General features: G+C 40.1%; 1 protein-coding gene across 1 annotated transcript; it reads right to left on the bottom strand.

The window, feature by feature from the left end:
• cfap20dc (CFAP20 domain containing) lies at nucleotides 1–25,442 on the bottom strand (the record flags this gene model as incomplete). Its single annotated transcript, XM_083771046.1, has 17 exons — nucleotides 1–116; nucleotides 1,334–1,428; nucleotides 6,059–6,120; nucleotides 7,126–7,365; nucleotides 9,763–10,122; nucleotides 16,138–16,409; nucleotides 17,737–17,871; nucleotides 17,974–18,060; nucleotides 19,115–19,178; nucleotides 19,857–20,029; nucleotides 22,468–22,611; nucleotides 23,283–23,436; nucleotides 23,538–23,652; nucleotides 24,229–24,301; nucleotides 24,403–24,496; nucleotides 25,126–25,215; nucleotides 25,422–25,442. The coding sequence occupies 17 exons, from the start codon at nucleotides 25,440–25,442 to the stop codon at nucleotides 1–3; spliced, it is 2,295 nt and encodes a 764-aa protein (XP_083627172.1).
• Nucleotides 25,443–25,931: the final 489 nt, after the last annotated feature.

The raw sequence follows: 25,931 nt of genomic DNA, 5'->3' as shown, positions 1-25,931 counted from the left end.
TCAGGCTAGTTCATAGTACTTCCCAGTCTGTGGATCAAAGTAGCAGTTCAGGCAAGGATCATAGAGCAGATTCAAATACTCCTCTTCGTTATCTCCTTCATTCCACACATCCCCTTCTGTAACATAATAGGAAAATATTATAACTTATACAACATAACTCAAGCCAAAATAAATTGCACTACTTTAAGCTGTTAAGACTAGGAAAGCATTTTGAGCTTGTAGATAACCCGTAACCTAGCTGGTGCATGTGTTTAGTTAGACATACCAACAGTCAGACATACCACTGGTCTGCGACCAAATACATATCATTTTGGGGGTCCTTGACACAAAAAGGTTTGAAAAGCACTGATATTTCTTTTAGAAAACTGTTGGGACTTAGAAGACATTTCGTAGAATCTGCCCCAAGTCTTGATACGTTAAACAGGTGTGACATTTTAAATATCTAAACATATCAGTCCTTTTTTTAACCACTTAAACCCTAAATACTTAGTTGACCATGGTCTCCCAGGGCTCTATACTAGGTCCGCTATTTACCTCTAAACCAAATCTCTGCATTGAAAATACAAATAGCCAATCAAGCTCACGACAAGACACGTTGTGACTGTGAGCTTGTAGATCAGCTATTTTAGGAGAATATTTGCCCCCAGAATAGGGATGCTAGGGTTCTTCTAAGCATGGCAATGAATCTACTGATTATTATTTGCGGAATTAAATGTCTCCTATGAATCACTGAAGGTGTGGTGACCTTAAGACCCAGGTGGATTTGAAAGATTCTACCATTTCCCATTTTTCCTCTAATCAATCAAGGCGTAGAAGCTTAACACACCCAGACCCGGCAGCCTTATAATAAAGCTGTAAAAAACTTCCCCTGTGGTAATCTCCCTACCGTAAAGCACATTCATTTACAGAACCTGTTAAATTGACAGTCAGGCAGTTAACTGCTAAAAAGGTTATGGAATGCACCAAGAGGAATATTTTATCTAATCAGAACGCCAAAGATGATAATGCAAACTAATTATAAGATACAATTTCTAAGAGGTTTTAAAATGATGTTGTAAACTGAAAAGGTTCCATCAATTAACCTTGTAAGTGTGCCACAGCAGTGTAGCTAGCTGTAATGAGCCTGTCTTTGTTCACCTATGGAGTTGTGTGGTGGACAGAAAGCTACAATCTCATGGGAGGTTTTATCCTTAATTGGATACAGTTTTACAGGCGTACACCCCAAGCTCTGTTCAATCTTCATAGGAAACGTACCATTTCAGCTTTCGGCAACCTTTGACACTGGTAAATGTTTTGGTTAGAACAATGTGATATGAGCTAAATGTGAGGGTACCTCTGATAAGGTCTTTGTGATGGTGCCATGTGTTGTCTGACCTCCTCTGCTGCCTTGGAGGGATAATAGGAGGGCTAAGCACATCCATCCATTCCCTGGGGACGACATCACAGAAGAAAACTGTAATTTGCAAGACATCACAATTAAACTGACCATCCTATGAAATCATCTCTACATGTCATTTACACAAGAAACTCTGCATCAACGCCAACTCTCCATAAGAACAATAAAATAAAAAAGCATAAAAAGCAAAGCCCTCCCGCTCCATCTCTGCCCTTGAGCCAGTCTGTCTCCTACACTCTCTCTGTGCTTCAGGCTCGCAGGCCTGGCTGGAGGATCATTTATTAGACTGACACAAGCTGTGATTTCCAAGTGTCCACATTCTGGCCCAGGCTAGGGAGGCACAACCTTGCCCACGGCTGTGAGAGTGCGTATAGGTTCTGGCTTCCGTAACACTGTGAAATGATACTGCATCTCTCCTCCACAGGAGCTCGTCTCCCTCTAAATGAGTTTATACTCCCTGCCTGAGAGCTACCGCAGGCTCGCCGTGCATCTCTCTTCCTCCAGTACACCAGGTTTCATTTGAAACAATCTTATCTGAATAAAATGTGTTGTGTTGGAGGCTGGAGCACTGCAACGAGAAACATTCTGTGAAATTTAATTCTGTGCTGAATTATCCTCAATTTACTTATTCTTCCTCTGGACAAATCCAATCATTTAGCTGTGTATATAACATGCTAATGGTAATGACGAGCCAAACTAATATCCTTCATTGATCTCCTACAGACCAAAATACTTTCCAACTCCGCCCAGATGCCCACGTGCCATACCCTGATTACTATGCAATTGTAATTGCATAGTAATCCCACTCACCCATCTTCAGTCAAGCTGATGACAACCAACCACTCACCTATCTTCAATCAAGCTGATGACAACTCACAACTCCCCATGCCAAACAGGCATTTAAAACAAGCTTTGCCAAACTCACAACGTAGAGTGTGAGGAGTCTGAGGACTGTTTCCAGTAACCCTCCCTCCCTCCTCTACTTCTAACCCAGGTTCAAGGTGGGGTCCGTTAACCTTCCTCCGCACAGGGTCACGCCTTGGACCCCAAAGCCAAAAGTATCTGGGTCCATGACCTCCGTCCTTGATCACACCCCCCCTCATCGTCGTCACACCTGCCATCTCATGTTCAGTGCTCTTAACGATTGTGTTTAGTTCGCCCTTAGAGGACCATTTCTCACTTTTGGATCTTTGGCCATTTATGCGACACGTCCCATGGCACACATGCGACAAGTACAGAACAGCAACATGTCCTAAATCGCGTGACGATTGAGAGAACAGATATTTGATTTAAGCTGTAGGTCATTCCACGTGGTTGGGGCACTAAAACAAAAGGCTGTTTTCCCCACATCTGTGTTTACATTTGGGACCTTTAGTTTGATCCAGTGACTGGAGCGTGTCCTATAGGTTACAGGGTTCCAATCCAGCAGAGCTTTAATATACAACGGTAAAGTTCCATCATTTGCTTTAAAAATAAACCGATACCAATGTTTATTTCTCCTGTCGGCCAAGGAGGGCCAACCCACTCTGTCATATAGGATGCAGTGATGAGTTCTGTAAGGTTCACCAGATATAAATCGCAAAGCAGAGTGATAAACTGCATCCAAGGGCTTGAGGACAGAAGGAGCAGCTTTTCCATAGATCTCCATAGTCCAACACAGAGAGAAAGACTGCTTCAATAACCCACTCTCTTTCAATAAACATGCTTAAATCTATTTTGTTAAAGGCTTGGTCTATAGTGAAATGGAAGCTATACGTTTTGAACCGATCAGAGTAATGGAGTAATGCGCCCAGGACCAAGACAACTTATTGAAATTGGTCAGATTTGTCAATCTTAAATTAATAAACTTTTACTCTCTCTCTCTGTCTCTCTCTCTCTCCCCATCACTAAATATGCTAATATGAAATGTGGTCTTCAGTAGACCTACAGTACAGTAACATTCACTAACATTAGTTTGTATCATATGGATATAACCTATTATAAATTATGACATTCAGTACCTGTGGCCTCAATTTTCACAATGAAAATTAAAAAGTAGAAACAATTAACGCTCAATCTCAAGATTAATGTTACTTTGAATTCTGCAATTTGTAAACATTTGTAAACAACCAGGGTTGTAATTCAAACCAAAGGCAAAACATCATGCTTCTCGCAGAGTGATTCAGAGAGCCAGCGAAGATTCTGTCTCTCTCTGTCTGAAAACCACTGGATGCACTAACAGTATACTAACCTTAAACTATGAGGGTGGGAGAAAATATTATGGTGGTTATTAGGTTTCAAAGCCATTGCAATTTCTGCCATTGCAGCTTGGGCAGAAAGATAAAAGTGATCTCTGTTTCTCTGTCTTTCTCTAATGTGCACAGCACGCGCACGCGCACGCGCACGCGCACACGCACACGCACACGCACACGCACACGCACACGCACACGCACACGCACACGCACACGCACACGCACACGCACACGCACACGCACACGCACACACACACACACACACACACACACACACACACACACACACACACACACACAGCAGCATCCAAGACTGAATTATAGTTCAGAAGTGATTGGAGGGTCTGAGGCACACAGTGAACTGTAAAATAATAATAATACAATAATAAGTGGTGGTATAATCCTATTCTCAGTTGAACGTGCTACACAAGATGGAAACATGAAAGAGGACATATCTGTAAAGATACTACAGTTGTTAAAAATCATGTGAAACTATGTGAAATGGGGGACATCCTAACATTAACATAACACATTTTAAAAGCTTCTTACACCACTTTGAATTCATGAGAACCAGCAATAATACATGGATGAAAACAATGACTGAATCTGCCTAACTATATAACATGCACAACCCTGTACAAATACATTTGTTGGAACTTTTCAAGTTAATATTCATGTGAAAATAGGCTATTCTTACCCAGGCAAACATATAAATCTAATGGTTCTTTTCAAGGACAACATTCTCCACAACAGTATCTCCAGGGACAGCAGATTGCTAAGTGACTCAGGTTGAGACACTTGAAATGTTAAACACATTTTAGGTCATCTTAATGATGAAGAACATAAATTTTTATCTCATTTGACTCCCAGTGAGGGGTATACAGTGGTGAATTACTGTATGTCAGAGCTGAGCGCTACAAATATCTGTCAAAATGGTGCCATGGCTAGGCAACTCTTAACATCTCATTTCTTGTTATGATGTGTTCCAAATAGCCTCTTTCGAAAATAAATGAGTTACTCTCTTTTTGGAAGCACACTTAGGAGATTTGAAACATGTATGCCAGCCAGAGGCTGACATAAATATAGGAAGAGACATTAGTGTGCTGGAATAGCACGGCACCCTGAAGCACAACTAGAGGACCATTTTGGTGATCAAGAAGGCTCTCGCACTCCAAACAACTGTGCAGCTTCGCAGTGCCGCGAGGACGTTCAAGAGCACCACAAGAGAGGCCACTTTAAGTGTGTGTCTCGGAACGCATGGTCTGAAGAAAATATAGAAAGCAAGCACAGCTCTAAAATGGAGTGCAGCTCGGCTCTTTAAATATGTTGCTTTTTGAGCGTAATTTCATTTGTACAGCTGTGATCTGATACAGGATTAGGTGATGGAACACCATCTGTGAATATGAATTTATATAGATAGCGGAGCCAAAGTCCATTGTTGAATACTTAAAATCTTAAAGAATTCTGTACAGAGCTGAAATATGAAAGGAAAGAAATGATCGTGGAAATGTGATGCAATGTTTTTGTCTTACATTGAAATACGCTACATGGCTGTCTATGAGATGCAGAGATGTCCCTGATGACCCTGACCCTGACCAGGATGCTGGGTCTACCACACAATGATTATCAATAACCTGTGGATGTATTGGGCATTAATAATAACTAAGCTTGCATCACAGATTACCACTACAAACTATGACTGATTCAGACTAGCTGTACTTTTTAATGTATAGCTAACACAGGCTTTTTATGAAACAATAACACAATTAAATTTAAGTAGACACATTTAAAGCTAGATTGTAGTGGAGCTTCATAAGGGGCATAACACAGTTTGTTGTGTTCATAAGCCAAGAGCCCCCAACACTTCTCCTTCAGTTATCCCTGCTTCGAGGTTCAGTAAAATAAACAGCAGAACTTTTTCTTTCGCACAATAAACCTTGAAAAATACAAAATAAGCCAAAAAACTAGCGGGCATATACCGGTATGCATAATTGTTTTCATAGCTCAAGCTAAACCTCCCATCTCTGATAACGATCTTACAATGAGTTTGAGGGCAGCTTTCACAGATAGAAGATGAAATAAAAACTCCAGTAAGGGTTAAAGCATGCATGATATTGGTTTCTATCAGAAAATATGAGAAACCACAAGGACTGCAATTTTCTAAAATAATATTATTGCTACTAGTCCTGGCCAAAAACACCATTCATCATCTTATTTAAACTGTGGTCCCTCTTTTTGAGGGAGTATATTCACGGCACAATATTGTCTGGTTGGTATCACTATGTATAGTATGTTGTAGGCTGTTTGTCTTCCATTCATGTACAACGTTTAGTTTAATTGTGATGCATTTACATTTACAGTTTGAATGAGTTTCCAAAAGCCTGGGGTTACAGTAGTTAACTGTAGGTGTGTGGATGAGGCAAATGCTTACCTTGGGTTTGAGTGTAGCAAGGGATTCATTTCCTTTTGATAGTGCTGACCCTGATTGGCTGGCTATGTTGGAAATAATTGGCGAGAAAACATTGGGTGATTACAGAAGCCAGGAATAAAATATAGATTAAGAAACAATAGCAGCAAAGATTTAGCAACAAAAGGTATATTAAGTTTCAAAAGCTCAGCACAATGTACAGTTATAATGTGCCCATATCCCTAGGAATTCCTCATGGGTTTTATCAGTGTTTGTCAGCTCCAGAAACATTGCTTCATGACATGGAGATCTCTCTTATTTCTGAATAAGCTGATGGTGGTGCTGTTGTCACGTGTTTATAATTGTGAAGTGCAGAGTAGGTTGGTTCTACACAGGCTATTTACGTCCCATTTGGAATTTATCTTTATGGAAAACTTATACACAGCAATATCTGGGATGATATTTTAACATAAAAATGGACCTGTGAGGGTAAAGTTTTATGCTTTTGTGTTAGCAGATTACCCCTATGAACAGTTATGATAATCGTCATGTAGCAGAAGGAGCAGTAATGGCACACACTTGAGACCATACTGAGAGCTATGAAAGCCACGATGGCCATTGTTCGATCTCCATAACCGCAATGCACTTATGCTAATGGGCCGTAGATCTTAAATGTCCTTTCATAGCCAGAAGCAAACTGCGTTATCTTTTTATTCTACAAAAAAGAAACGAAAAAAAGCCTCTGGGGATCATTTTTAAGCGACATCAAATAATTTGGAGTCTTACTTCTAAAAATGGTTTTTAGAGTTCAATTAATGTAGTTTTATCTTCTTCAGTGTCATACTAGTTCTGAGAATACACCAGAGAACCGCGCATTAGCACTGAGTGCAGCACGTTGTATGATGGAAATAGAAAATAGATGGAGTGAGGTTGAGCCGGGGTCGCGCAAATGGACAGAGTGTGCAGAGAGAAAGGATACACCACAATGGAAGCAAATAATAGATAGGCAGTAATTGTGTGAGGCCCGGAAGAGCAACAAAAAAGGCTTAGTATTCCAACAGACTGTGTACGTAGTGTGTACGTGTACTAACCATGGAGATGTGGGTCCAGGTAGATGTGTCATCACTGCTCATACTCATACTGACATTACACTGGCGGATCTGAGAGGCACTGAGGCCAGAGGCTCCGCCTTCATCTTCCTGCTGTTCCCGCTGCAGGCTGGCCAGCATCCTCAGCTCCTCGTCTTCATCTCCCTGCACTGGGACACTGCTAAGGGGCTTTAGCTGGCAGCTGCCGGACATGAAAGAACCCCGACTAGTGTCTCCAGCTTCCTTTTAAAAAGAACAGCACACAAAAAAATTTTTTTTTTGACATGCAAATGTGGATGCACGATGAATTGTCAAAATTCAGCAGTCTTATGAGTTTAGACCAGGGGTCTACTATTGGTTACTATAGGGTGGGTGTTTTTACATTAACCACTTGATATCTCTATTCTGAGGAGAACTTTAGCCAAAACAAATAGCCCATCTATCAGCTATCTTCGGCAAAGAGGTTGGTGTAAAAGGAGAAGACCAAGTACAGAACCAAAGGTCAAGTTTACTAAGTAATAGTATTGACGGTTTACGTGGTTAAATGTCTGAAAATACACATTTCTAAATCAAGGAAGCACACATGACTCCAATTCAACTCAATCTCTGTGAGCAGGTGCACGGTCGGGGAAGGAATACACGTGTAAGTAATAATAACCGACGGACAGTATAAATGTGACACTTCCGTTGTCTACAGCAGTGGTTCCCAAACTTTTTCATGTCAAGGACCCCCAAATTGATTCCAATTAGCCCCACGGACCCCCATTTGAAAATATATGCCAGGGACCCACATAAACTCTAGCAGTGATTCTCAACCTGTTTAATTTCAAGGACCCCTAGTTTGACATGAGTTAGTCTACGGACCCTCATTTAATGGCATTTCTATCTCTGGGACCTCCAATTTATATTGTAAAATCAATGGTAACTCTGAGAGTGTAACGGGTCCATTTGGTTCCATTTGTCTGCTCTCTGAGTTACAGACCCATAAGGGTCTATTTGGTGCCAAATTATCATTTAGCTAGGTACCCCCTGGAACTCCCTCAAGTACCCCTGGGGGTCCCCGGACGCCACTTTGGCGTCCACTGGTCTACAGCATACAACGCTGACGAAGGCCGCAGGCCGAAACGTGTATGTTGTTGTGCTGTCTGCTTTGCAGCATACCATACCAATAATGAAACAATAAAGTGCCTTAAAAAGACAGTTCCGTAAGTGCTGGTATTCTCTTGTTTGAAAATACACATTAACATGAATGCAACATACACTGATGAAGGTTTAACGTGCAATACAATGTTATACTATATTTAGTGGGGGCCCCTGCTTCATCTCTCTCTCTCAGCTATAAAGGGGTCCTTGGGCTGAAAAACGTTGAAGACCCCTAGTTTAAACTATATTTTGTGCAGCTAAAGAAGTAGATGGAGCAGTGGGCTGTGGATTTATTCAGAGCTTGACAAGGTTGAATATAGGCCATGTAATGGGCTTGAATCTCTGAGGAAATGTCTCTTAATAGTACATCTATTGATTTCCCAGAATCCTATGGCAACTTGCTTTGTCTGACAAGAGGTGCAGGAAGCCCAGTGTTGAGAATCAATGGTCAGTCGATGAGACAGAGCTCCGGGGAAGGAAACAAACATCATGTCATCTTTCTCTGACAGCCTTTCAGTCACGCTGCCTGCCAGGTCGGTGAGCTGACTGGAGCCCCTTTGACTGGGGAACGCTGGGCCATGTCACAGCAGGCAGGAGGTGAGCGTGGGATGCAGTGGTACAGTGACAGACCCCCCTGTGGTACTGTGATCTCTCCACTTGACTGTCCTCTGATCTCGGATCCTCTCAACAGGAGCAGGGGGGCCCCCTCAAGGAGAGACCTAGCTCTGAAATCCTCCTTAGCACAGTGTGACAGATCCGCTTGCAAATCCTTTTTGGATACTTACAGCAGCAGCACAGCCCAGTTGAATATGGCTGGGCAGGGAGAGGCAGCTAGACATGACATGTCATGCCATCAGAGGCTGAAAACAATGTTGAGCCCCCCCACACACACCTCCCCTCTTCTCCTAAACCCTTTCTGCACCTTTCACAGATTTAACCTAGAAGATTAGAGGCCAGCCCACCCGCAGTCTGACATGCACTTAGTGCCACATCCATCTGTCAGCACAGGTTCCTTTTTTCAGCCACAGTTTCCACAGTTTATTTTTTATTTTTATTTTTTATTATCAAAGCTTGATCAAATTTTCCTTGATTCACGGTAAGCATAAATTTGCTGCAAGTGGCCAATCATTTGCCTTGACCTGTCTAAAAATGTGTCTGGTCATAGTTTAATATTGTGTAATGGAAAATGTGAGAGGAGTCTGGCAGAGAAATGTGTCTTTAATCCATTTAATAGTTTTTCTGAATTTCTTGAGTGTGACTCAGTAAAAAATTTATAAAAAAGAAGAAAAAAAGAAAGAAAACTCGACAACTGGCAACAGACGGGATTGCTCAGTCAAACTCATTAGGCATCCCACAGTGAAGGTAATTTGGAGTGATGGCTGTTCACTTCACCAAAATTGAAAATGACAAAAATAGAAAGTTGAAAATGATGTTCCTCCACCCACAGGGCTGTGGAACAAGCACAACGATTAGCTGAACACCAACTGCAAGCAGTACCTTGTGTAATCTGCCGTCTTCCAGGGAAACCTCTTGTAGGAATCTCCTACAAAGTGATGTACGCTTATTCTGGTGCAGCAGGGCGGTACTTGTTAACTCTGGTCCGGCAGAGAAGTCCCTTAGGATCTGTGTGCTACTGTTAGGCGACAGACAGCGGGTTGGGAGCATCACAGTTGGCTCAGCTCTTCTGCTGGACTGATCAAGGATGTTGCCGTTGGTTGGGTGAAGTTCTTCAGGCAAAGTTTGGTCAATGCCATGACACCCAGGTTGGAGATGCCCAGCTGTATCAGGAGATCTGACAGTGACAGGACTGGAGCCAACACTGGCCCTCTGATGGAAGAACTTGGTGTAAATCTCCTCCTGAAATAGATAGATAGAAATAAATGGTGCATATAAGATATAACGTACGTATTCCAGTACACTAGACTCAGAGGTTCGGAAAATTATGTCGTACTACCGATCCGACCCTCTTAGTCATAGTGACGGGAGCCGTGTCAGAGTACCTGGGGTACCCGTCTGTATGATATATGGATATGGAGATTGGAGATCTATGCATTTGTCAATCTTTGTCCCTTTTATACTGTACATTAATGACATGAAAGCAGCTTGTAACGGCAATTTGTTCTTGTTCACTGATGACTCAGCACTCACTGTTCTCGGGCGAGAACAAAATGCAAGTTGAGGAAACCCCTCAGTTCTGAACTCTGCACTCTGCAAACAAACTGTCATATTCATTACACCTTGGTAAAACAGAATCCATTATTTTTCAATGGGTTCAAACATACCCTTAGCAATGCAAATGATTTAAAGGTCAGAGTTGGCAATATACCGTAGTAATAAACAGACGGGTTAAAGAATGGCATCAAAAGAAAGTGATCAAGAAAGTCAATCAAAGAACATTCCTCTTTTGTCAGCAAAGGTGCTCTCAAGACTCTAGCCGGAGCCCTCATTCAATTATGCTATTTTGATTATGCTTGCATTTCTTGATTCTCCAACATCTCAATGTCACTAAAAAACGAATTAAGCTTCAGACCTCCCAAATCAGTGCATGTCACGACTCACGATCAAGATGGCGAGTAGGAATCTTTGAGATTGATTGGATGCCAGTAGTTTATAGCATCACACTGAGGCCTAGTTCACACGTACCAAACACCAATCAAAATGTTTGGTAGTTTTTTTGGGCCATAATGCTTTTCCAATGGGAGTCACGTGGTTTGATCAAAGTTTGGTCAAACCATGTGACTCCCATTGGAAAAGCATTGTGGTGGCCCAACAGACCAAACATTTGTTTGATTGCGTGTGTGAATGAGGCCTGACCTCATTCTCAATAAGGCTAATCAGATCCTCACTCAGATCTCATCAACTTTAACATTTAGCTACAGTATATGCAATTAACCAAGGGGTAGAACCCTGCAGCGCAAAATCAAAGTCACAAGTCAAAGAAAATTATTCGTTCCCTCAGCAATCAATGTACCTGATGTAGAGCAATTATTGATTCATGTTTAGTTTTTTGTTCTTTTTGCACATTGTGTTCAGTCAGATCAAGTATGTTTAGTATTGTCAAGTATGTCAAGTATTTAGTATAAACTAAGTATGTATGAGGAAGGCTTGGCAATATATCGATCGTCATTATGAGACTAGATAGATATGATCTGTGATTTTGGATTTTGTAATAATGTGATATGGAAAGTGTATTTTCCTGGTTTTAATAATAATAATAATACATTTTATTTATAAGGCACCTTTCAGGGCACTCAAGGTCGCCGTACAGATTAAAAGCAGTACAAGAACACTGTTTAAAAGCAGGAAAAACAACTAGGGCACAGCTTGCAGCAGAAGACACAGAGTTTTAATAACTAATAACTTATTTTATACTTTCAAATATGGCCAAAGATAAATAGGCAAATGTATAAGCTCACAATGCGTCACAACGTGTATTTCGGCAATTTCTTTTTTGAAAAATTAAATAGAAAATAGATGTTATTGTCACGATACCATATTGATATATTTGTGATATTAGTTTTTGTAATATTGTGATAGTTGATTTTGTCCATATCGCTGAGCAATGAGCACCAATCGTAATCAAGTATATTTTATACTTTATTTATTATAATGTGAATCATCCCCTGGCCCACTTTTGACTGAATTTACAACATCCCTCTTAGAACGCCAGCCCCAATTGCCCAATGCCAGTCTAATAGCAATAGAAGCTATCCAGATCACGCACCATTTGCCCTTGGTTGTCCATTAAAGAGGCTCAAGAAAGTGGCATAATTACATCAACAGTGAATGTCAACGAATCAGCATCTCTCAGCAATTTCAAATATTGATTTTGGATGCGTCTGATGTGATGTCTGACCTGTCTGACTTTTCCTCAGTAACATGACACATATCCTTTCTCTCTTTCTCTCGCCATTCAATTCTCTTGCCTACAAACACCCAAGTTCTTTTGATCATCCTCTCACTACTTTGTATATTATATGAATTAGTTAAATTTTACTTCCTTTCCTTTTCTTTTTACATACTATACCAATAACTTTGTCTTTGATGAGTTTTGCAGTCATTATAGATTCTATTCAGCTGCATTTTTTTGTTTGATCTTTATGTTTGTATGTTGAGATGTGCTGCTTAGGGTTTTATTATCCCCAATGGGTGTCTTCTTCGACACAGCCCTTAATATTAACAAACAGGAGCAGTTTTTAACAGCTTAGAACCATAGCCAAACTGAAACCCATTTTAACACAGCCCTAGTCACAGTAACCCAGATATAGTAGTAGTCCAAACGAGAGGTTATAAAGGCATGTTACCAAAGGTGATCGCGAAGACACACCTTTTTACTCTTGCTTTTACAACAGTTTGAGGTAATTTGTTAAGTTGTTTGTTTCTCTATTTTGTATTGTTTTTCTTACTGCGACGTTATATGCCTTTATTATTGCTTTGTGAATAAAATTCCCTCCAAAGTTCTCAGAGACTCAGCCATCTCTATATCTCCCACATAATAATAAACCCATATAATAAACCTCTCCATCAAACAAGGACAGCTATAGCTCCATCTCGAAAGTGATAGTCTAAACAGGTTGAAAAGTATCTTGCCACTAAAAAACGAATGTACGAATTCCAATCTGGCTTCAGAACATCCCAATCCACTGACACATGCCTCCTCTAATTGAGCAACCACATCAAACATGAGGTGGATGCTGGCAAATACTGCGGCATGGTCATGCTGGACCTCCAAAGGACTTTTGACACCGTGAACCACTCCATACTGTTTAACAAGCTAAAAGCAATTGGTTTTGATAGCACATCAGTGAGCTGGATGCAATCTTACCTGGAGGGGAGAGAACAGATGGTGGAGGTGAACGGAATACTGTCCCCCCCACCTCCAAGTAAGCTGGCCTTTACTGTTCCTAATATATGTAAACAACATGACATCAGCCTGTCACTGCTGTCAACTTCCGTTCCTGTTCGCTGGAGGACTGGAGACAAAAATTCGGCCCAGACATATTCACGGAATTTGGCCCAGATTGGCCCACCATGCACAACCAGCGCGCAGATACTCTACTGACTTTTCGGGTCGAGGCCCATACAAATACTTGAAATACAAGCCCTTATGCACTTACAGTTTTGGCAACTCCAAAGCAAACTCCACATGTCCCAACATTTTATTTACCTGCCATAGTGTCAACCCCTTACCCCTGTGTCGGATCGATGGTTAGACTGGCATATTCACCGATTTGTCTTTTTTTACTACCTTGAATCAACACACATTTTCTGAAAGTACAATAAAGTGTTACTCTCTCCTTACACTGTATCTTAACTTACACAACTCAAATATACAGAGAAATGTCATGAGTTGGTTTTTGCTATAAATATTTCTCTATGTTTAATGAAAGACAAGAACTACAAGGGACTGATGCAAGTCCTAGAAAGATGATAAGGCTGCAAGTTGAGCAAAGAACAAACTGTCGCAATTAAATGGAATAAAACATTTTGCTGCTTTTACCTGCATGAGTAACAGATAAATTCCTCTTGGTTCTTGATTCTTAAAACGAAGATGAAATATCAATTAAGCCGTGTCCGATACCACCGAGTATACAGTATATTAGTCGTAATGAGGACATCCTTGTGAAAAGGGCATATGGGATTCCTTTTCAGACCACATCTAAAATGTTTTACTCTATTTATATGTACGTATGTCTCTTTCTGACAACTTCTTCAACAGAGCTTCAATAGGTCTTCAGATTAATAGCTGAATATATTCTTCAATAGAATGGAACGATATCAATGACTAACAGTAAATTTAATAATGAGCAAAAAAAATTAAAAAATTAAAAGGAAGAAAAGGCTGCAAGCAAAATAAAATAAAAAAAGCAAAAAACAGCCGGGCACCGGTCTAGTTACAACAAAATACAATAAACCATTTAAGACCTGAGGTCCTTTTTTAAAATATTCAAAATGTGTCATAATCCTTCAGACCTTTTCAATAAATGTCAAACTGCTTATGAAAATAGCCAATTTAAAAGATTTTCTCTCTTTTTTTGTGCCCATAATGATATGCCCAAAACAGGGATGCCAATGTGAAAGTATTGTCTCGCAGATCATACCAATCATCAAATGCAAGACTAGGGTGAAAGTTGTTAATTCAGGAAGAAATTTAATTTGAGAGAAAAGATAAGTGATAGTGTCATTCCTTTGCTGCAGGCTGTTGTAGTCTTCCATTGTACATTAAAATAGTGCCAAAAATCATTAAGAGGGGTAAACAAACAAATGGGGAAAGTGAAACGTGTTATTGTCACAGAGTAGTTTGGGCTGAGACAGAATCATAGTGTCAGGAACATCAATCACACTAGCCTATTTAACTGGAGCACAGCTTATGTGGCTTCAAAATGAACTGATTTCCCTCAGGGGTGGGATAGACCAACAACTAAATAACATGTTTTTGTTGCTGTTGATTTTATACACATGCATGTGCAGTGTGCACACACGATGTTATGTACACACACGATGGAGTAAAAATAGCCACAATAGCACAATACTAACAGTACTTTAATTGCTATAGAATGAATACGTCTATTATCTAGGTCTAGGATATGACTGAAGGATAATAAGTCATAACATAAACTCTGTTTTTTATTTTATATTCTACACATGGAATGTGTCTTCGCTTCAGGATAATATGCACTGAATGACCTCTATGCTGTCCAGCCACTGAAAATGGCCCTAAAAACCAATGAAATACTGGCCTAGATGGCCCATGAAAAGTGTATTTACAGCATGAAGCAACGCTATTTCACAGTGGAAATAGAATAACCGTAATCAAATGTTGCTGACAACAATTGGGGTCTTTTGCAGGTGGCTGTAGTAAAAACAGAAACAGTAATCTTATATACAACCATTTTACACATTATTTATCCATGACAGAGAATATGGCAGAGAGCGAGAGATAGAAAAAGAGACTGCCTCAAGGCTGTTGACAGAAAGGCAAGAGAGAGAGTCATACAGTGATTACATGCAGTGATTTACACACCTCACGAAAACGTTGGTAAGTGAGAGTGGCCTTTTCATAGAATGCTATGGCATTTACAGCAAGACAAGAAGCATAAATGTTTAGCTACATTTTAGCTTAACGTTCTGATCAGGTCTGGAGCGGAAATAATTTTATGCCAGCAGGAGCAGAACTTCTGGCACTGTGCACCTCGAAAACGATTCCCCTAGTTTAAAATTACTTTAGTTTGGTAAAATTATCTTGTTTCTTTTGATATAATATGAGCTTGGTATGTCCATATTTTATTCTAACTCATAGTACGACTAGCGGTACTAAACTAATTGATATGCATTATGTGGGGAACAATCAATGTGACGCCAAACAGAACCCACCATCGAAACACAAATAAGTCCCCCCACCAATGAAAACCAGACCTTCCTCAGTGGTGGAACGCCTGGTGATGTGAGGTTATCTAAATGTAGAATAGATTCATAATTATCAATTACTGTACTGTACTGTACAATTGAATACTTGAATCCATTAGATTTAAGACATTTTGTGAAAAAATAATATACTGCATTGCGGGATCATATATCTTTGGATTTCGTTATTTTGCCAAGGATGATGAATGTGATTATGTACACATGTTTTGTGCCCCCAGGGAGACACACATGAGGTGTAGTTATAGTAAGCTCATTACTCTCAATGCCTGCGCAGCATATCTTGTGGTCATATCCCAGTGTATTAAGCTCGAGAAAGAGAGAGAGAGAGAGTGTGTGTGTGTGTGTGTGTGTGTGTGTGTGTGTGTGTGTGTGTGTGTGTGTGTGTGTGTGTGTGTGTGTGTGTGTGTGCACGTGCAAGAGCCAGTGTTTTGCTCACAGCAGACATACCTCATCACTTTCACTAGCCACAAAGTCGTCTTCAGGCTGGGCTCCATTGCACCTCCTTGTTTCCGTCTGAACCTCATAATGACTGGCCTCGGTCCTCTCTTGCTCGCCATGCCCCTGCACCCGTCTGGCTGAGTGAGGCTGTGAAGAAAAAGTGAAAACTTCCTCCTCCAGTGTGAGTTCAGGCTCGGGCGACTCGTCACTTCGACAAGCGCTGTGTGTGCCAGAATAGAATGCTGGACTAGACCAGGGCCGTGTGTGGTTCAGCAACTCATCTAAGCAAGGAAAGTGAGAAATTAATTTGTTATATTATCATTCTTAATGGCTTAAAGTATTACTTTGAAACATAAAACAAAGAATTGTGGTTTGAAGTTTACAAACAATAAATTAATTAGTACGCACTCCAAATCAAAATGCACGAGCAACACCCCTCGTGTGCTTCTCCTGTGACAAAAGGACTGAATACAGAATAATGATAGAAATCTAATTACAGTAAGTAATAAATACTTATTCATCTCTTCATCACAAGCTCTTGTTACTCTCAGTTCATTTTCAATATATGCAAATAATTTCCTAATCACAATATGGAGGACTGAAATGAATTCCATGAGGGCTACAAGAGCCAGAGCATTAATTTCTACTGCAGAGATGTATTTTTGGCTGCTTTGTTAATGGCAGTGCAATGTTAATGCCTTAATGAAAATTTGAAATATGCATAAGAGGAGCTAGAGTGCTGAAAACAATAGTAATGCACCAACTCCAGCATACAGTCAGAGAGCCTGTTCCCTTGGCAAAGCTGGGCTAACTCTGACAATGACTCATCGCTCACAGTTTCATGTCCTTCCAAGAGGCATGAATTTGACAAAATAAACCACAGGTATGAACTACATCATGGCAGCTTGACCACCAATCCTGTTGCAAATCTATAGCCCAAATGGCTAATAGTAATTTTAATAAAAAATAGTACCCCTGTATATTTCCACAGTGTAAATTAACAAATAATCCCCTCTAGAGGCGAGGTCACAGCTGGGATTTTAAGAGTACAGCTCAATATCCAGTGTGGAAGCACATGAGCACACCTTTGGAGATCTGAACAGTGTAATCACTATCTGTAATTGCCCACTGTTTGAACCTTGGGCCCAGGAGATGTCCATCTGACTTTTATTTAATCTGCCACATTACCATTAATGAACTTACCACGTTCAGTCAGTGGGCAAGGCCACTGCAAAGGGGTCGTCACTGCCATGGGGAACTGCATATAAACGAGCTTCAGCACTCATTCCCGTTCATTTTGTGAGGGCAGTGGGGGTCGCTCAAATTTAAATTCCGCCTGATGTCTTGACATAGGGTAAAATATAAAACGGAACTCTGTATGTGTATGTACAATTAGGCAAAATGTTACCCCATGCACTGTGTGCAAGTGAGTGATACATTCCATACATTAAATTAACAGTAAAGAATCATCAATCATTCTGCATGCATGCACTCGACTGTCTGTCGCTTTGTCTCTCCTAATCATTGGTATCAGAGTCTGAGCATGTGTTTGTGTTCTTGCCACCGACTCTCGCTGGCATATTTCTATTTATGGCAGACGAGGCTGACCTGAGGTTTGATCTCCTGTCATCTCTGTCAGGGGCAAAGGTCGTCGGCTGCTCTCTCCTCTGCACAGTGACGTTGTGGATGTTGCCTCGCTCCGATCAATATGGCCACCAGCCACAGCATCTGGACTACGTGGCACTGTTGCACCACAGCAAATGAAACATGGCCATAAATTGAGTGCGCTTATACAACATAACGAAGCAGACATTGAGAAAATTACATTTAAAGCATACAACCCACCTGACGATGCAAGCCGCTCTCGTCCTGCAGTGTGGATCTTCTTCTTAGATCCCTGTCTGTCTTTCGGGGGATGGGGCTGTGGTCGTACTATATACAGCATTTTCAACATTAGAAAGCTTTCAAAACCACAAGGGTCAAATGACAAGGTTTTGAATTTGTGCCAGAATAGCTGCATCTGTGGTCCCAAAAACTCCCATAATTTCAGTAACCAAGCTGCCCATAGAGCAAACCTTGATATGTTCAACTGTGTTAAGACATTTTAATCATCCTTTTGGCCATTCCTTCATGCTCAAATTCTGATTTACTCTATTACAGAGTCTAATAGAAATGTATATAGGCTATTAGTACTAACTTGGTCAGAATGATATTAAAGTTTATATATATATATATATATATATATATATATATATATATATATATATATATATAAATAAATTTGGTTCAGTTGGATCAACTATGATATAAAAACATGATTTTCAATATCATATTACATGTACGATGAATTTGATACTTACAAGTACAGTAAATAAACAAATATCCACTGAGATATTCGTAAAATAATAAATAAATATCCACTATGACTAAACCTCTGAGCTTGTGACTAATGGATGATGAGGCCATGTTTGGTGGAACTAGGAGGGCATGCTTCTATTTAATGAGTCTAACAGCCCCAATATATATTTCATATATTTTTTGCGGCTTACGCCTTTTTATTGGCCTTTTGAAGGGACAGACAGCAGGCCGACAGGAAACGGGAGAGAAATGGGGGAAGACATGCAGTAAAGGCCGTGTCGGGCTCGGGAGTCGAACACGCGGCACACTGCGACTGGACTACCAGTCGGGTGCCCAGACGGTTACGCCACCGCCTGGGCCCGAAGAAACTGTCTTAATGGACAAATAGACAAAGGGCCAAGGCATCACTATCCGAGGCAACCCCCCCTATGCATTCACGACAATGCCGTTTTCGAGGTATCTTGTTTGGGAGCTACAATGGAAAGTGTTGAAAGGACAAACAGCAATGCTCAGAGCCCTGGCGCTAGGGGCTCTAAGCACAAATGCGCTTACCTCTTACCTATATGTTCAAATTCAGTTCCATTCCTATGGAGAGCTTGACATGGCTCTCTAAGAGAAGATTTCTCACTATGGTTTCCACTTGGTCTCTCTGTAGAGAATGTTGGGTCAGTTCCAGTGCTAGAGGTGGGGCACTATAAGGCACAGCAAAAGGAGAGCTGCATCAGTTATTTATATATATTTTAATAAACAAATTGATTAACCACTTAATATTTATAGTGCTCAGACTTATATAAAAATGTTCACTTGACGATAACTACAAATGAGTATTAAGCAGCGATATTTCACAGTGGTACAAATGTAGACTACTACAATTAATCTAGTGATGAAATTTCTCATTAAATTAGTGTAGAAAATGGTCCCTGATATGAAATTCAGTTAATAATAAATTCAAACACCTGAACAGCTTCCCAATAGACATTTGGCACATGAGCATTTCAGTCTGAGAAGTAACTAGGTAAAACTTTAAAAAAGAAAGTGTCTGCAGCAATTGTTATTTTAACTGAAAACAAGGATGCCTTCAGAAACCAACTGTGTGTTTGTATGTGTATGTGTGTGTGTGTGTGTGTGTGTGTGTGTGTGTGTGTGTGTGTGTGTGTGTGTGTGTGTGTGTGTGTGTGTGTGTGTGTGTGTGTGTGTATGTGTGTGTGTGTGTGTGTGCGTGCTCATGCACACGCGTGCATGTTTTTATCTATTGTTAGGCAAGGAAAGGGATGTGGTTAGGGTACATGGTTTACCTTTGTCCATTTCAAGCCGCATGCAGCATCTTATTAATAAAACAAAATAAACAGTGTTACTCAAGTATGATTTACTGTGTATTGGGATTGGCTTGTCCCTCCATCCACTCCATCTGATGGTCCACCATTCTTCCTCCCTGCAGTTTGAGGAGGAGGTCCTGAAACTCTGGACCCAAAGGCTATGTGGGAGGAATCCTGGATCTTGAATCTGCGTGAACGAGCTGACCTCGTGCTGGTCTGATCTGGTGCTGGGTTCATATGGGAAATGCACAAAACACAAAGAAGCAGCTGTATATTAAAAAAGAAAAACACCTACCAATGCTTATAAAAGGAAACGTTGTTTTGAATGAATCCTGCACTATCCAGTGAGATCATGTGTTTATTTGTTTTTATGTAGGAAAAGAAAACAGTATTTTTACTCGAGCCGTGACCCATGAAAATTGGTCCGCGACCCACAAATGGGTCCCAACTCCTAACCCAGTGTTTGGGAAACAGTGACCAAAACCAATCAGAAGAAGGATCTTTTAGAATGCCACTGGATAGCCCACTGGAGAGGCATGTTTCAGTCTGTTTCAGCTTTGAAACAGACTTGTATGCAGTTTAAATAACCCCACTGGACTCTAAAAGCATTAAAAGATTTTGCAACCAATTATTTGCAGATTACACTGCAATTCCTCAGTGAGGAAGCTTTAGTTTAGCACACATTTAACTAAGTTTTATTGGAACAGCTTAACGCAATATATTCTCTTAGCATTAACATGTTTGTCTCTGTACTGCTTTATTATGACTTCATGCAAGCACATTTGAGTCATTGTTTTGAAATCAGTAATTCAATAATCAGCAAAAGGTGCCTGTAATGAGGTATAAGGATGTAATTCCGTGGGTGTGTGTTTTTATTTTATTTCAATTGTGGATGTTAAATGCTTAGCTTTAGATGGGCCATTTGGAATACACTGTATACCCCCATGTCAAGGGAATAAGGGATACATTCAAGCTGCAATTACAACTACTCTCTAGCTATATTCACCAATGCTCACATATTCCTTTGAACTGTGGGACGGTAGCGCAACTTCGAATTGTACTGTACATGCATGACTCTCGATGGAACTTAAAAAGTAGATAAATCATAATACAAAAAGAGAGAATTAAAATAACAATAAAAAATATTTCTTTTGATGAATTTAGTTTTCTGTCAGTATTTGGATTATGTTTTCTTTAAATACAGAAAGTCTGCTATCAGACAGAACAGGCCGGGTGTGTGCTGGTAGGGCTACATGCTGGCTCTACTGCTTTCCCTCTTTTCATCTGTGCCAGACCTCGGCCTCGGACACTGACAGGCATTGGCACATTCTATCTGATCTTCATCAGAGCAGACACGTTCATTCAGGATACACAGGATAGACAATATTATTGTAAAGTATATTTTAATTATGTTGTTTGGCTCAAAAGCAACATTAATTTCATTTTTGAAAGCTGCTATAAAAACAATATTATTATTGTAGAAAATATTATTATTGACAGTATTTGTGTAAACGACAGGGAGGGGAGTTGGAGAGTAAAATTCCTGTGTGAGGGGTCAAGAAACATGATAGGCAATGCATGAACCACATATTTTGAACGCAGGGTCAACTCCCACTCAGCCACTTTCAGACAGGCATCAGTCTCTTTGGTAAATGAATGAACATAAAACCGTAAACAGCAAACAGTAGGGTCTTGAAGCTTGCCTGATGTCACAGCAGAAGTGATTTTGAAGTACTACAGTGCTTTGTGATGGTCATGTGAATCTCAGTGGTGAATTGTTCTCCACATGGAGGTAAAGTGTTTTTTTTATTTCTCCACACGTTTGAAAATGTACTGAAGCGTCAGTAATCAACAAGAATGGCTTTTACACAATTAGATTGGGTGGCCACTTTAATACAGTACCAATCCATTTAATTATTATTAGGCATGTTATGCTAATCAGAACCACTAATTATGAGAGCTCATTCCTTGTGCGTGATTACTGTTCATTTCTATGGCACTGCAGGGTGACTCAACATGACTTAGACAGCTGTCAGAACAAATAAATTTGTGCTGATAAAAAGGCCACAGAGGCGGTGGGGAACAGCGAAACCAAATTACTGGTGCATATCTCTTTTTATACAAGGAGATAATTGCATTTCTCTGGGTGCGGCCCGGGTGAGGTGCAAATTAAAAAAATAAAAAGAGCTACGTGAATGTCATGCCAGAAGTACAAATCCATACGTGGCACAATCTCTTCATTGAAAAACTGTTCTACAGTCACGCATTGTATCAGGAAGCTTTCCTGCTTAGATTTGTACACCGCCTGATTCATGGGTATGGATTGTGTCAAACCAAACGTATAATGTATAATCGATAATCATATCTAACTTAGAAAATAAAACCAGCTGAAATCAGCAAAAGCAGACAAAAGGCTTCTGTGATATAGGTTATTTTTTATTTCATGCTGTGCGGCCTGAAGTCAAGCATCTTTTATACCATCTATAGAAGAGGTTGTTGTTGTTACTACTACAGTACTATTATATTATTTGTGTGTGAACTAGAGACGTATAGACAGGCGTACAGATTGTAAGATTATTATTATTATTTATCATTAATTTATGGCTGTAGCCATAGTATTATAACTGCCACATTCTGTGCTCCGGATTGATTTGTTCATACTCACCATAAGAGTCTACAAGACCAGTCTTTACATCAGCCTGCTGTGCCTGCTGCATGTTCAATACCAGGATTACATGTTGGACTTCAGGTAGGAACTGGCAGCTACGAGGGATTAAATCCATGATACCAGTTCCAGTGAAAAACGCGTCTGGGTAAAAAGAAGAGACACAAATAAAACGTTCTCACAAAACTATTATTGTAACAGGGACTAATCGAGTTTTTAAGTCTGCAATCTCCAGCAGACGAAATTTCACAGCTAAACAAAAACACCACAGTACTACACACACTCAGGGGAAAAAAAGTTTTCAGCTTAAAACACCCACACATCCATCCCTATTCCACTGCCCATCTTCACATTGCACACACAAAAACCACGTCTACTGCTAATTTCGTTCAAACTGATTTCTAAATTCAATCACAACAGACAACTTAATAGCTGGAAGTGTAGACCACACAGGCTTTCTATAGAAAGCCTGTGTGGTCTACACACAGACACACTGCGTCTGTCTTCTCTCAACTCAAAGACAAATCAAGATCTTAAAGGGCACAGTGGCGAAAGGCATTAATGAATACATTAATTTAAACAAGCAGACATTGCGTTGCATGAGTGGCCCTTGTGACAACATAGTGCTCATGTCCATGTCCTTCTCACCACAAACACTAACACTAACATTTTACTGCAGGCCCTCTTTTCTTTTTGTCCTATATGTAAATTACAGCCTGTAAAGAATGCTCTGCAGTCTGCACACACACACGCACGCACACATGCACACTTTAATATGAATTGTTTCTGTGTGACCAATGGCCAATTGTGTTTACCGGCATCTGACGTTCCTTCAGGCCCTGCCTTCATGGTGAAGATTCTTCGAAGTTTGCAGCCGGCAGAAACCGTGATGCCATCCAGTGTCAGGAAGGCAGTGCTCGTGAACAGACCTCCAATAAATGAAACGAGGTCGATGCACAGGCTTGACCACTGACATAATGGAGGAAATATTAGAATGCTGTTTAGGTATGTTGAACAGAAATAGAATTTGCAATACTTTTAACACTGTCACGGTTGAGTCAAACACTCACAATATTGCGTTTCAATCCAACAAAGGGTATTCTTGCATGCAGCGGTGTTGCAGAAAATTCTTTATGTACTGTTGATAGGTACAATCTTCTTTTCAGATGCCCAGCATCCGTTACTCTGTTAATACACAACAGGAATGTAGGAAAAAGTGGTGGTAATGTTGCACAAACTTGTCAAGGCCAAGATATATTATACTGCATTTTTACAGAAGAATGATCAGCATAATTATCACTGATGCAGTTGAGTCAGCAAATGCCTGTGCACTAGTGCTTCTACAAGAAAATTTGACTTTTACAGATGAGATGTGTTATTCTCTCTGTCATAACAAAAAGAAAATAATAACAATAATAATAATTAAGAAAAAAATATCTTCCCGCTGCAGTGGCTTGTGATGCTAGGAAGCCACTGTCTCTCAGTATCGTCACTATGATAGCCTTGGTAATGCTATTCAACCCCCCCAACCCACTCAAGTCAGTGACTAATATCATGCAAAAGACAGTAATCAGTCCTGAACAAAATAGCAAGAAAATACATTACAATGAACAAGAGACACTGACACTCCTTTGCTATTCCTAAGAGTCTTGATCGTAGGCAAACTGCATTTCATCTCTGTTGGACACTATATCACAATTACTTTGAGGAGATGTGCACATATACCATTACCTGTAAGTAAAACTTCTAAAGACTACTTACACAAGCTCTATGGAAAAGTCCTTGCATTGAGTGACATTCACCTGAAGGACCAAGAATCTTTGAATAAGTCCCACTGAAAAATGAAACGGCAATATGTAATTCACTGCAACAGCCAGTACATGAAATAAAATACATGGAATAATATAATCTACAAAATGCACAGTCCAAACTTACGAGAGATTTTACTATCATCTGGCAATTGCATTTTCACATTTTGGCAGCTACCCTCTAGACAGTACACATATCCCTTGACTTCTTTATCAAACACCTGAAGAAAAAAAAATAGGCACATTTTTTTTGGGAGTACGGTATGTGACTGACCTCAAGATAATTATGTCTCCATTCAGTTGTTAAACATCTTGAGGCTGTTTGTAAACACACCTATCTGGGCTAAACATTTTAAAAGGGAATTTTATTTAAATTGGTGCTTTAGGAAGACATACTTATAGAAGTAGTAATCTTCCAATCTGAGTTTTGTAGTATAATCTCTCTCTGGATGAGGGCTTTCAGTCATACAATGCAATCAAATTGAAAGATAATAGCACAGGCTGTTTTTAGACACTCTCTATCTTCCATTCATATATAGCCTATACTGAATCAGTTGCATAATGAAGGTGAGGAAACAAAGTGAAATATTAGAAGCTAGCCTATTATTATGCACAACTACGGTATTCATATGGTTTAAGTGAGTTCCCCCCCCCCCCCCGTCTCCAAATTGATCCCCTGGGGGGGGGGAAACAAAACAAAAAAAATAGAGAGAGAATCAAAATCTAAAAGGTGTATATAAGTGTCCACATTTATCATTATGCTTAGCCTTGGATCACAAGACAATTATGTTCACACACAGTAATGTACAGGCCTATCGGGACTATATTTAGGCAACACAGAAAGACTCACTTTACATATCGACGACGGGCCTCCATAAAGTTTCCATTTTGAAACAGGGTCTTTTCCTTGTGCACTGAAGATTTCAAGGACAGCTCCACCCTGTGTGAGTACTGAGTATTAACTAATGCATGTCACGTAGGGGTCGTAGGCTACTGCAGGTATCGTTTGTTTTCAACTTTTCATGGCCAGGCCAGTATTGCATTATAAGCTAATAGGCTACAGAAATTCATAAACCTGTGAATCTTTACAAAGGTGTTCAGTCAGTGTGTAGGCTACTTAAACGTACTGGAAGCTAATTAGCTTACCTGATAAATGTTCTTGAACATTTTTTGTTACAGTCACGTCAAAATTCAGCTGGCTTCCGCTGTTATGTTCTGTTCGCCATTCTAGAAAACCCTACACAAACATTTAATTTGGCATTTTGCGTTCAGTCAATCGCCCAAATTACTTCCAGTAGATCATCAGCTATAGCTATCTGACTTGAAGTAAGAATCAAAAGACCAACATTGCACGAGATCCGAAGGTAGCCTACAGGTTGTTCATTGTTGTTGTCTCGGTTTTGTCTGTTGTAATCCTAAAGCCAGAGCCCATGCAGAGGCGTCTCCATGGTTACAGAACTCTAGCCGGGAGTCACTCATGAAGCAGACATGGGTGAATCTTTCTAATAGCACCCGATGTAGTATGAGGCTATGAGCTATGAGGCAGGCTATACTTTATTTTGATTCTGGTAAAACGAAATAAATATAAATAGATTGCTTAAAGTCTGAATAGACAATAATAGCCTACAAATGTGTGAGAACATTTTACCTAGTTTG

The sequence above is a fragment of the Protomyctophum parallelum genome (assembly GCF_964188405.1).
Source record: "Protomyctophum parallelum genome assembly, chromosome: 8".
NCBI classification, from domain to species: Eukaryota; Metazoa; Chordata; class Actinopteri; order Myctophiformes; family Myctophidae; genus Protomyctophum; species Protomyctophum parallelum.
The sequence above is the reverse complement of the archived record's forward strand: the minus strand, read 5'-3'. Positions and strand labels throughout refer to the sequence as shown.